The sequence below is a fragment of the Rhincodon typus genome, chromosome 8 (genome assembly GCF_021869965.1).
Source record: "Rhincodon typus isolate 14 chromosome 8, sRhiTyp1.1, whole genome shotgun sequence".
In the NCBI taxonomy this organism is placed as follows: Eukaryota; Metazoa; Chordata; class Chondrichthyes; order Orectolobiformes; family Rhincodontidae; genus Rhincodon; species Rhincodon typus.
In genome coordinates, this window is record NC_063339.1 from 5,392,967 (window position 1) to 5,405,585 (window position 12,619).

Sequence of the window (12,619 nt, forward strand, 5' to 3'; positions counted from 1 at the left end):
CAGCACAGTGGAAAAGCAAATTTGCAGCTAACCTGTCCTCTTCTTTTCACACATATCCACATACTGACAATTGTCAGTTATCCTAAGTCTGCTTGGCCACAAAGGACCATAGAGTTTCCTCGGACACATCTGGTGAGAACAGTCCTCCTGACTGGACACCTGCCAAAAAATGAAATAGAACAGCTCAAAATGGTTACTGGTGTTTCTTGGAGACAGGCTGCAGGTTAAAAAAAACGAATCTGGGAAATTGGCCAAATGTGATTTACCTTCCATGTTGGCATTCCATAATAGTAGAGCTCACCATTTTGAATGAGTTTATACAGAGGAGATTCCGGGACAGCGTTCAGATCACCACAGAGAAGGATTGGACAGTGGTTACCATCAGAACCTGCTGTGTGTATTAGTAGCTGAATTTCAGCAAATAACACAGCAAGCTGGGTGAGTTTAATATCGCCCCGTCTGGGATTGAATATCAGGTGAGTGTTTGCCACACAGATGTCAGGAAACTTGGAGTTTCCTTGGACACAGTCTGGGGTCAGGGGTCGGAGGAGAACAAGCAGCGCTACATTATCTCTGTTCAACGTTTCCACAATAGGTCGAAAATACTCCACAGGGTGTTCGGAGACCAGGGAGAACCGCTCCCTTTTGTAGCACACAGCACACCCATCTGTCTTGATACCAGTGCGTCGTTTATAAACACACTCATAACCTGCAGAGAAAACAGCAAGATTAACACTTGGGTAACCCACTCAGTGTTTAAAAAAATATAAAGAACTGTGGATGCTGGAAATCCGAAAACAAAACAGAAATTGCTGGAAAAACTCAGTTGGTCTGGCAGCATCTGTGCAGAGGACACTAAGTGGACCAAAAAGGGAAATTGCTGGAAATACTCTTCACTGGACCTGAAGCATTAACTCTACTTTCTCTGCACAGATGCTGCCAGACCAACTGAGTGTTTCCAGAAATTTCCATTTTTGTTCCATTCACAGTGTTCTTCCATTTACAGACAGTAACAAGAAACAGCCCTCCACTGCACTGGTGGCACTAACTCTTTCCATGAATCACGAGCACAATAACTTTTAAGTTCGCATTTATGCTGAACAAATGAACGTGATGTTTGGTAGTATGTAATGAAAATGGACAATTTATGAATAGGGAATTTCAAATAATGCCCCTGAAAATAATATCTAAAATACACAACTGGTAATCATAAGGTGAGCTCCCATTTCCTGTTAATCCAGACCTTTGCTCTCACCATTGACAGCTCAGTAGCTTTTTCTAACACTGACTTATTGCAGGCACAACTTCAGAAGGTCACAAGTTATGATAATAAAATACTTATTACTGCCCTATCCCATTATTATATCTGAAAGTGCTTCAGTTGCAATATAATGAAGTACAGAGGTTAAAATTTACCAGAAAAATTCAAACAGCAGCAATTGTGTAAATGACTAGGTTATCAGAATTGAAAACCAGGAGGCCATTCAGCCCTTGCAGGTCTATCCTGCCATTCAACTAGAATGGCTGATCTGTACAACAATTGCAATCTACCCACTTTAGATTTTTAATTTGGCAAACGTCAATCAATCTTAGTCGTGAGTGATTAAGTTGGTCGGGAAAAATTGCTAGCGTGAACACCAAAAGAAAACTCCACTCCCTTTCAAATCATGACATGGGATTTTTACTATCTAGCAGTTTGGAGTGCTAAATTGACCTGGGTGATATTTCTACTCTTGGTTCCCATCCAGTGGTCATTGCTGGAAATTGCATACATGTAACTTTTCAGTGAGGTACCCCAAAGCAAACAGCTTCGAAGCACTCACTACATTAATACAAAGATGACACACTGTGGAATAGTAGGTCTCACACTGCAGATTCTATCAGGCATACTGAGCATTTCCAACAGTTTCTATTTTTATGTCTCAGTACTCATTGTCGAGTCTCACACATGGAGACATTCCAGTGAATTCAAAAGAAAACAACAAAAGGAAAAATAAATGAATTAATGCTGACACTTCATGGCTCATTGTTTCTACAACACTCACCCTGTAGCTGGAGAGCTGGTCGAAACTGCTGATGGTAGTGGTTCTCCTGAACTTCCTGCAGGCACAGAATCTGAAAGAGGGCCCACAAGATGTCAGGCTGTCACGTCCTCTTAGTACTTGGTTTGCACTTTAAAAATATTTATTGATATTTAGTTGGACACAGCCACTGCACAGAAATGAAAGGACAACCACCTGTTCTGGCAGTAAGGTCAAAGCCAGAGATATACGGTCAGGAATGTACCCCAGTGCTAGTCTGAAGTGCTTAAGATCGGGCGTATAAATCAACTACGGATTTAAGTTTAGAAAAGGCTGTTGCAGAGAAGTTACATATTTCATACAGCAGGCAGTCTCATAGCATAACTGAATTATGTAGACAATTCACTGTCACTTGAGAGGCATTTGACCTTTTGAATGAACATAACCAAGGATTTGGATGAAGTTAACCAATCATTTAATTCAGGATCCTTTCAGTTCAAAAAGATACCTTCATTTTATGTAGAGCTGGCATTAAGCCATGTTTTGCAACACTCATTTCTTTTCCAACAGTTAGAACACCAAGTCAAATGCACTGCTCTATGCAGGGAACTGCAGCAGCAGGCACGCATATTGACATGCCTGATCGGGGAAAACAAGCCAACCAGTGGGACTTCAGGCAAGAGAATTAAGTTAGTGAAAATCTTTCAACCAGTTTACAGTTTAACCTGTAATCCCCACAGCAAGATCCAGCACTGTTTTCTCTGCATTTCTTGCCCAGAAGGTATCCAACCTTCACCGTAATTTTATGAGTGATTCTGTACGTCAAAACATATCAGAGCACACAATGTGGAGCTGGAGGAACACAGCAGGCCAGGCAGCATCAGAAGAGCAGGAAAGCTGATGTTTCAGGTCAGGACCCTTCTTCAGAGACTTCTTCTGCTCCTCTGATGCTGCCTGGCCTGCTGTGTTCTTCTAGCTCCACACTGTGTTACCTCTGACTCCAGCATCTGCAGTTCTTACTATCTCAAAGCACCCAATAGCAGATTGAAGGGTCAACAGGATATTGGCCTACACTAACCCACTGTCTAAACGCTTATCGTTCTTTTGTGAGGCAGACAGTAACCAACAGTGGATAGGCCAATTGGCCAAAAATTTCATTTATCTACAGGATGTCAGCCCAGTCATCTTCAGCTGTTTCATCAATGATTTCCCCTTCATCATAAAAGGTCTGAAATGGGGATGCTCATTGATAATTGCACTATTTTCAACACCATTCCAAATTGCCGTGAAAAGGTGACGTCTTTCTTGAATACAACTCAATAGCCTGTGAGACCACTTCAGAAGATAGTTAAGAGTCAACAGCATGAATCATACAGTTGAGGGGGACGACAACAACAAAGGGACTCGGGATGAGAAATTTTTTTTTCTACAGAACACAATGGGAAGCACAACAATCTAGTATTTTGAGTTACAATTATCCATCCCGACTGTTTAAATTCTGTATTTATTTAATTAGTTTTAACAGAATTTTGGTTCATTTGCACTGTACTCACATCAGGGTCCCAGGTCTCAAATTCCTGCAGAATATTCTGAAATCTGAATTCCCACTTCAGGAACTCAGGCTGGCAGTGAGCGTACAAATCAGAATTTGTCTCCAAAAGGTCCTGCGAAAGAATATTGTAGGACATTATGGTGAACTCAAATGGCTTGTTGTCATCTTTGCCGTCCACTTGGGATCTTGGTAAATCCTCCCATACTCTGGCAAGAAGACCTAGAGGCAGAAAAGATAAACAAGACTGCATAAGTAAATATTAATTAAGATATGAGAGTGTTTAAGAGTGAGCTGCTGTTTGTGAACAGTTGGCTGGTGGTAATTGATCACACTGGGGATTGAAGAGGGGGATTTTGCATTAGTCAACCACACATATCCCACTCTCAGTCACAATTCCATTGTAAATTCACATGGGCTGTGAATCAGACTTTCTTACCCTGCATTACTCATAAATATTAGGCAACGATCATTTACAACAAGCCCCATCTATTTTTCAACATTACTATCACTGAATCCTCTGCAATTTGTTTCCTTACAATTGACCAATCATGGCCTTTTCAGAGAGGTGCCTGCCAAGTGGGAAGTGCTCCACAAATTTAAGAGTCTCTTTTCTCAACACATTTGAGAGGCGGAATATTTGACAGACCAAGTCTCGGTTGTTTTAAGGGATAACAGCGTGGAGCTGGTGGAACACAGCAGGCCAGGCAGCATCAGAGGAGTAGGAAAGCTGACGTTTCGGATCAGGACCTTTCCTCAGAAAATCTCCCGACCCGAAACATCAGCTTTCCTGTGCATCTGATGCTGCCCGGCCTGCTGTGTTCCTCCAGCTCCACACTGTTATCTCTGACTCCAGCATCGGCAGTTCTTACTACCTCTCGGTTGTTTTAAGGGTTTTGCTTTGGCAACGCTCAAGGCCAGGCCAAGTTTCTCTTATGCAGAAATCAAGGAATGACTTGCAATTCTGGTGAAGAGCGAGCAATGACACTGAAGTCATTGCAAACAGTTGATCATGTTTCAGTTTAGTTTTGGTAACTGAAAGTAAAGAGATTTCTAACTAGATGTTATTTAACACAAGACTGTTGATCTTTGATGAGTTGAACATCAGGTAGATTGTAAACTCTAAAGGTTTCCTTGAAACATAGCAGCATTGACATTAATGACTGGGACATGCTGCTGCAAATCATACAAAGTGATAAAAGATAGTCTGACAAGCTGCATCGCACTTGAATTCCAATGTCTTAATGATGAGGCAGAGAGGAAGCAAAAGAAAGTAAATCCTGTGCTCTGGATTCCACTACCTCAGGAGATGTACTGTTCCATGTGCCCAAAATCTGAGAATTAACCAGTTCAGTGACGTGAAGACCCATGGTAGAAACTCACCCACCATTTGTAAACGTCATCCTTGAATCAAGGGACAGCTAATGACAATTATCAACCAGAAGCTGAACTGGGCAGACCATATAAATATTGTAGCCAAAAGCACTGGTCAGGGGTTGGGAATTTTGTGGTAACTCATTTTCTAATTCACAAAGCCTACCACTATCTACAAAGTATAAGCAGGAGTGTGACGAAATACTCTCCAATTGCTTGGATGAGTGTGGCTTGAAAAATACCCAAACACGCCACATCATCCAGGACAAAACAACTTGTTTGACAGGCACACCATTCTGTGCACAGCAGCCACAATGTGTACCATCTACAAGATGCACTACAGCAATACACCAAGGCACCTCTGACAGCACTTTGCAAACCCCTGAACTCTACCACCTAGAAGAATAAAGGAAGTAGGCTCTAATAACACAATCTAAAGTTTCCCTCCATAGCTGACATCATCCTGTCCTGAAACCATATCGTTCCTTCACTGTTACTGGGTCATGATTGGGGCATTCCCTCCCTACACCACTGTGGGTGTACCTGCACCACATAGACTGCAAGGGTTCAAGGCAGCAGTTTACCATCACCTACTGAAACATAATTAGGGATGGGCAAAAATTATAGGCTTTGCCAGCAATGTCCACATCCCATAAATGAATTTTAAAGAAAATTGACAATATTATGAATGAGCACGATAAGTTTGTACATTTAATGGGTCTATTAGTTAGGAGTCCACTAAAGACATGTTACGAACGTACTAAGGATTTGTCTGCTCATACTGCAAAGTAATTCCACTGTTTTCAACATTCTTGGTATAAGCCAATCTCAAAATTAAAATGTGTACCTCAGGAATTTGTGTAACAGTCAAATCCTCTCAATAATACATTAAAAAAATATTATTTGCATACTGAAATATTGTGAACAGTTTTGGTTCCCTATCTATGGAAAGATAAAATGGCATTGGAGGCAGTCCAAAGAAGGTTGACTAGAATGATACCGGTATAGACAGACCATCTCATTAAAACATGTAATTGATGACAATGAGCATCTCGCCAAGATCATCCCTATGCCTCCATTTCTCGCCTTCAAACAACCGCTGAACCTTGAACAGACCATTGTTCATAGTAAACTACCTAGCCTTTAGGACAACATCACACAACCATGCCTTGACAAACGCTGCAAGACATGAATACTACCACACATGGGAACACCACCCACCACGTGTACGGCAGATATTCATGCAACTTGGCCAATGTTGTCTATCTCATACGTTGCAGCCAAGGATGCCCCAAGGCATGATATATTGGTGAGACCATGATTTCAAATAAACCTGTTGGACTACAACCTGGTGTCGCCTGACTTCTGACCGAGAAGAGATTGAGTAGATTGGGCCTGTACTTGTTGGAATTCGGAGAACAAGAGGAGACCTTGTTGAAATAAACAAGATTCTCAGAGGATGTGACAGGGTAGATGCAGAAAAGTTGTTTTCCCTTGTAAGAGAGTCTATAACCAGATGGCATAATCTCAGAGTAAGGGGTTGCACATTAAGGAGAAATTTCTTCTCTTGGAAGTATAAAATCCCTGCAGTGAGGAAGAAGGCCATTCAGCCCATCAAATCCATACCAACCTTTCCAAAGAACATCCCACCTACAACCAATAACCACCCCAACCTTATCCTACTAACCCTGCATCTCCCGTGGTTAATCCGCACAACCTGCACATCCCTGGACACTTGGTCATGATAAATTTCCCATATCCACCCAACCTGCACATCTTTGGACTGGAGGAGGAAACCGGAGCACCTGGCAGAAACCCATGCAGACACAGGAAGAATGTGCAAACAACACACAAACATTCACCCAAGATTGGAATCGAACCTGGATTCCTGGCACTGAGGCCGCAGTACTAACCACTGAGCCACCATGCTGCCCACAAATAGCGAATCTATAGAATAGAGGACTCTTGCGTCTGGCTCATTAAGTACAACAAAAGCTCCGATAGACAGGTTTTTAATTTTTAAGAGAATCAGGGGTATGAGGAAAAAGGCAGCAAAGTGGATTTGAGGATTTTCATATCAGCCATGATTTCACTGAATGGCAGCATAGGCTCAATGGACCGAATGGCCTACACTTCTTCTATGTCTTATGATCTTACCACACACAAGGGAAAAACAATACTGATAATATTAGCACATAACCTTATGGTTCCTATCATGACCAGCAAATCATTCAAGTGCTCAAACATAGTATTTGGATTCAACTCATGTTTTAAGGTCAAATATCCATATCTGTATTGCTGGGAATGTGATTATTAAGTAAACACTTGGTACTACACTGTGTAAGTTTAAAATCAACCTACACACTTTACTGAAACGCAGTAGGTCTTTTACAGACAGTCAAAGTTGTTACTGCTCAGAAAACAATGTATTTTTGACTTTCATATTATTATTTTGAATTCTTTTCACTATTAACACACAGTTATGTGCTTATGGTTTCAGAGTTATGACTGAAAGGTGTAGAAATATACATTGTGGTTAGCTGGAGACATGGTTTTTGACAAAGATTAGCATGCCAATATTAATTCAAATGTAAAAATATCACTAATTCTACTGCCAGGTGGATTAATACAAAAAAAATGAGTGCCAGTTTGATGTCTATCTTTCTAATGCATTGTTGGAACAGGTAGGAGAGGAAGCCCAGTGCATTAAGATCTTTTATTCTGACAGATATCCATAGGATCTTGAAGCAAGCTGGCCTCAGTTACCTGGCATCAGGTCAAAGAACCAAACCAGCCAGGGTTATTGATGCTTTAACAGCTGCATCAAATGTGAAAACACAAGGATAGCCTGAGCAGGGGCATCATATCCTGCAGACTATTTTCTTGGATAACTCTGTCATCAGGGCTCCAATTACAGGTTTCTATTGGGCTACTCACACTTAGATCGTAGTCTACATTCAATCTCCTGTCAGTAAAGACTCAGAGCTTGTTTTGAACGCGTTGCTTCAAAAATCTAGTAGACTTTGAGGGGTACTTTGGGGAAAAGGTGCATTTTGGTTGTGTTTTCACATCTATTAAGAAGCATGCAATATTTACATGTACATACCATGTTTAAGTATTAATCATTTTTTTAAAAATTCTATTGAAGTAAATTGGTGCTTTAGAGCCCAAGACTCACTCTGACAGAATGCAAATTCAAATGCCTCGAGGATAAGATATGTGCTGGGAGTACGTTTCAAATACCAGTAGACCTTGATCAATTACTGGATCTTGCTATCATTTATACTGGTGTAGGGCAGGTAAAAGCAAAGGGGACACAGTAAGATTGGCAGTCTGTATGACTATATGACTCTATAATGTGAGATCCAAGTAGAGCAGCTGGCATAAAAGAAATGCAACAGTGGTGGCATGTTCAGATATGAACATTCACCATTGAACGGACTATGGCTGCACCAAAAACTATCAAACAGCAGCACCATCCTACAACAAACTTATTTATATGGCTACTTTTACTGATGATTAAATCAAAGTGGTCTCTGGTCGAGAACCATTATTCACTCATTCACCATCCTTACCTTGATAAGGGTCTGTGCCCATTACAAGATTGCCTTCACTTTGGAACTGCCACAGATCATTTGCTGCTGCATCATTCACATCCAAAAGAGGGGTAAACTGCCACCCTGTAGTGCCAACTGGGTCATTCATGTGTGCTGGCCATCCCATAATACCACCAGCCTGGCAATCACGCTGCCGAGGTTGAAACTCCCAGCCTGTTGGGAGCTCAACCCCACCTATATTTTGTGCAGGTGCTGGTGTCCAACCTGCAGTGCCATCCTTCAGTCCTTGGATTGTCAATGTTGGCCAGGCTGTGGCAGTCTCAGATGTAGAAGTCAACTGCCATCCCACAATACTCTGGTCCTGACTGATACCCTCTACAGCAGCAGCCTGCCACTGTTCTGACTGCTGGGATAATGTTGGCATATTCTTCGATTGCTGCCATGCCATGTTAGCCTCTTCTACTTCCCAGTTCTCTGATGGTTGATCCTGGGGCTTTTTCTCCATGTCAACACTCACTGATGCCTCCCCTGCTGACTCCCCTCTTGAAAGTTCACTTGGCCCTCCCCGAAGCCAATCCTGAAGCAAAGCAGTCTGGTCTTTGCTAAGTGGTAACCGTGGAGCAGAATCTCCATCAGATAGTCTGTCACTTTCCAGTAATGATGCTGTTGAACATTCTCCTGAAGACTCATCCTCAATGTAAGGGCCTGACAGGAAAAAGAAAAGGGCAACAAAAATAACTTGCTGCATTTATATGAGCACTGAAAAAAAAAAATGCATACAGAATTCAGCTCCCATTTAGAAAAACACCCTTCCATCACAGTAATCAGCTAACTTTTACAACTAAATCCACACACAGAGAGAATCAAGTTCCCTTCCTCATTATTTATTTCTTTGTTTGAAGATTTCCCTGCAAACTCAAGATTAAATGCAGTGCCTCATTACTCTAACATTTAATTCCCAATCTATATGCCATGGAACTCCTCAGCTCTTTCACCTCCTACAATCTGCATGCTGATAAAACTCAAACTTACTGGTTGGCCTGATCTGCTTCAAATAATAGCATTTCTGATGGCTATCTGAACAAATAAATAGGGTCTCAGTTTCACACTGTGCCTGAAAGACAGCACTTTTATCAATGCTGCATTCCCTCACTGCAGACTAGTACAAATTTAAAGTTTTATGCTTATCATCACTTAATGTGTTCCATTCAGAAGGCCTTGCTCCACCCACCCATATCCACATTCCAGACAGGCCAGTGATACGATTAACAGGGGAGGTGATGGCCTAGTGGTATTGTCAATCCAGAGACCCAGGTAATGTTCTGGGGACCTGGTTTGAATCCCACCATGGCAGTTGCTGGAATTTGAATTCAATAAAAGTCTGGAATTAGGAGTCTAATGATAACCATGAATCCATTGTTGATTGTTGGAAAAACCCATCTGGTTCACTAATGTCCTTTAGGGACAGAAACTTCTATCCTTACCTGGTCTGGCCTACATGTGACTCCAGACCCACAGCAATGTGGTTGACTCTGAACTGCTGTCTGGCCAACAAGGGATAGGTAATAAATGCAGGACTAACCAGTAATGCCCACATCCAATGAATGAATGAAAAAAAAGCTAGTGTCCTTGCTCTGCTTTCTTTGGGTCTTGAAGGCACAGCTTCCAATTCAAAGGCAGCAATGTTAAAGATGTGCCAAGTTGACATGCACCAAAACCATCATTTCAGATCTTGGAGGAAAACCACCATTTTGCCACTCGTTCTATCCCTTTCCCGCCACTTTGGACTGAATCAAAGCCATGTAAAATCCCATCAAAACATTCAATTTGTATTTGAATTTCGACTCCACTAACCATCCACACCCCAAACCATTCCACCCAGACTACCTCTCAATTACTACCCCTCCTCCCCATGACACCCACTGCCTTTGCCTCACTCACGAAGCCACTAACATCTGGGTGTGAGTTTTTGCCAGTGTTCCCAATTGCAGCTTCCAAAACTTCTCTTTACATGTTCAATCCCAGCCACCCGCACCGTTACAAATCATATGGATCACCTGCATCCTCACTGACCTACAGTGCCTCCCTGTATGCTGACATGGTAAACAGAAATAACTGGATCTCCCTCTTAAATCTCTCCAGACCATATTTTCAGCTTTTAAAAACATTGACTGGTGAATACTCCCATTCAGTTCATCCTTGGTGGAACAAGCTGAATCAGCCTGGACCCCTAACCTTGGAATTTACAATCCTAATCCCCAACATCTTTAAAACTTTTTAAAAATCTGTCTTTTTGGCAAAGATATCTTCTAACTCTTGCCCCACAGTTTGGTAAGTATTCATTTCGGTCACCTTTCTGTAAAGATAACTCTCCTTGTTAAACATGAAACAAAATGCATTTAATGTTGCAAGATTACAACTATAGCCAGCCTAATTGTCTAAAGAAAGTGCTGAATCTACTCCTTGAACTGCTGCAGTTCCTTGGGTCATGGTTACCCCGTGACTGTGTTACGGAATTTAGCAAGTTAGCAACCAATACTTCTAATGATGTTGTCCTGAAACTGGCTTAGGAGTGCTTTTGTTTAAATTCATTCACAATATATGACATTCCTAATAAAGTCAATGCTCATAGGCAATCAGGGATTGGCACTGAAAAGGTTACAGTGAGCCATTTTGTTAAAATACAAATTTTAGCTTTCTAGGTCATGTCAAAGGACAGTTAAGGCCAACCAAATCCTGCACATCTGGAATCACTTCCAAGCAAAGATGGTAAGGGCATCACATTTCCTTCTCTAAAGGATATAGGTGAGCCTGACATTTTTTAAAAAAAAGTATAGTAGTTAAGTGACTATTACACTAACTTTTCATTCCAGATTTGTAAACAACTTCAGTATTCTAACTGCCAAGATGGAATTTTGCCACATCACCAGCCCAGCCCTCTAGATTATCAGTCCAATCATAAATCCATGCTACTACCATGCCCTGCAAGAGACTGAAAGATGGGTTTGCATTTTTATAGCACTTTCCATGACCTCATGATATCTCAAAGCACTAACGAAAGTCACTTTTATGATGTTAGAAACAATACACAAAGTGAAATCTTCATAAACACAACAAAATAAACAGCCACTGGTTTTAGGTGCTGATTTTCGAATGTGATGGCCAGGACCCAAAGAGATAATTCTCCTGATTCTTCCTTGCCCAGGTGTGAGAGCTAACAGGGTTTCAGCTTATCTGAAAGGCTCAAACTTCCACAGCATGACACTCTATCCATGCTGCATGAAAGTGTTGGCCCACGATACATCTTCCACACTGGGACTTGAGAGTGCAACCCGCTGGATCAAGAACGCTGCCCACTGTGGATCCCTGAGCAGTGGCTCTCCTGCTGGTTTCCATCCTCCCCTGTTAGCATGTGCCAGCCAACTGCCCCTCACCGATATGATTCACTCACACGGGCAAGCTTAAAGAGCATAAGGCAGACTGCACCCTGGGGTGTTAATTAGGGACATGCCCCCAACACTGGACCTGGCACAATCTGGGCAGGGGAGATGTCATGATCCAATTACAGAGGGAGGCCATTAGAGAAGCTGAAGCCAGAAGGAGAAAGGGTGAAACCCTCCGACAACGAAAGGACACCGAACAAAATTCCAGTTTAGACTAGACCTGGACGCGGGTGGGGTTTGTTTTAGCGGATAGTCCGACGGGAGGCACAGGGGTCAGGAGGCCATACTCCGTCCTCTTCGCCCACGGCCCATGGCGTCGCCCGGGGCAACCGCCCTGCCCCCTGTTTCCAGGTAACGGGGCTCCCCGCGCCCCTCCCGGGGTCAGGTCTCGCGCTCTTCCCTCCCCCGCCCCAGCGCTGCACCCTCGCCGGGGGGAGAGGGAGGTTACTGCCCGCCTCAGGGCCCGGCTCCCCGGAATCCCCACCCGCTCGCTCACCTGCAATCCGGCCGAGGAACCGGGCCAGCGGCGCCAGGATGAAGCAGAGCAGGGAGCCCACCATCCCGCCCGGGGGCCGCCCGCGCGCACGCGCCGCACCGGCCCTCCACAACAAACTTTATTGACAGCGATCACAGCGAGGTTAGACAGCAGGATCACACTGGATCACAGCGAGGTTA

At 42.9% G+C, this 12,619-nt stretch overlaps 1 protein-coding gene and 1 long non-coding RNA gene across 3 annotated transcripts in view; one reads left to right on the forward strand and one right to left on the reverse strand.

Moving 5' to 3' along the window:
• Positions 1 to 12,547, reverse strand: part of LOC109935766 (protein angel homolog 1-like) — a 31,949-nt gene extending 19,402 nt beyond the window's left edge. For both annotated transcript variants that reach the window (XM_048600117.1, XM_020534404.2), the window contains exons 1-6: positions 12,441 to 12,547; positions 8,520 to 9,206; positions 3,575 to 3,792; positions 2,046 to 2,115; positions 267 to 709; positions 33 to 159 (exon numbers count right to left, since the gene is read on the reverse strand). In XM_048600117.1, the coding sequence (XP_048456074.1) occupies positions 33 to 159; positions 267 to 709; positions 2,046 to 2,115; positions 3,575 to 3,792; positions 8,520 to 9,206; positions 12,441 to 12,504 (1,609 nt within the window). In that variant the 5' untranslated portion in view covers positions 12,505 to 12,547. The remainder of the gene's footprint in view (positions 1 to 32; positions 160 to 266; positions 710 to 2,045; positions 2,116 to 3,574; positions 3,793 to 8,519; positions 9,207 to 12,440) is intronic.
• The window catches only part of LOC125483717, a 2,471-nt gene continuing 1,992 nt past the window's right edge, over positions 12,141 to 12,619 (forward strand). Inside the window, exon 1 of the long non-coding RNA XR_007262655.1 lies at positions 12,141 to 12,295. This is a non-coding gene — a long non-coding RNA (uncharacterized LOC125483717). The remainder of the gene's footprint in view (positions 12,296 to 12,619) is intronic.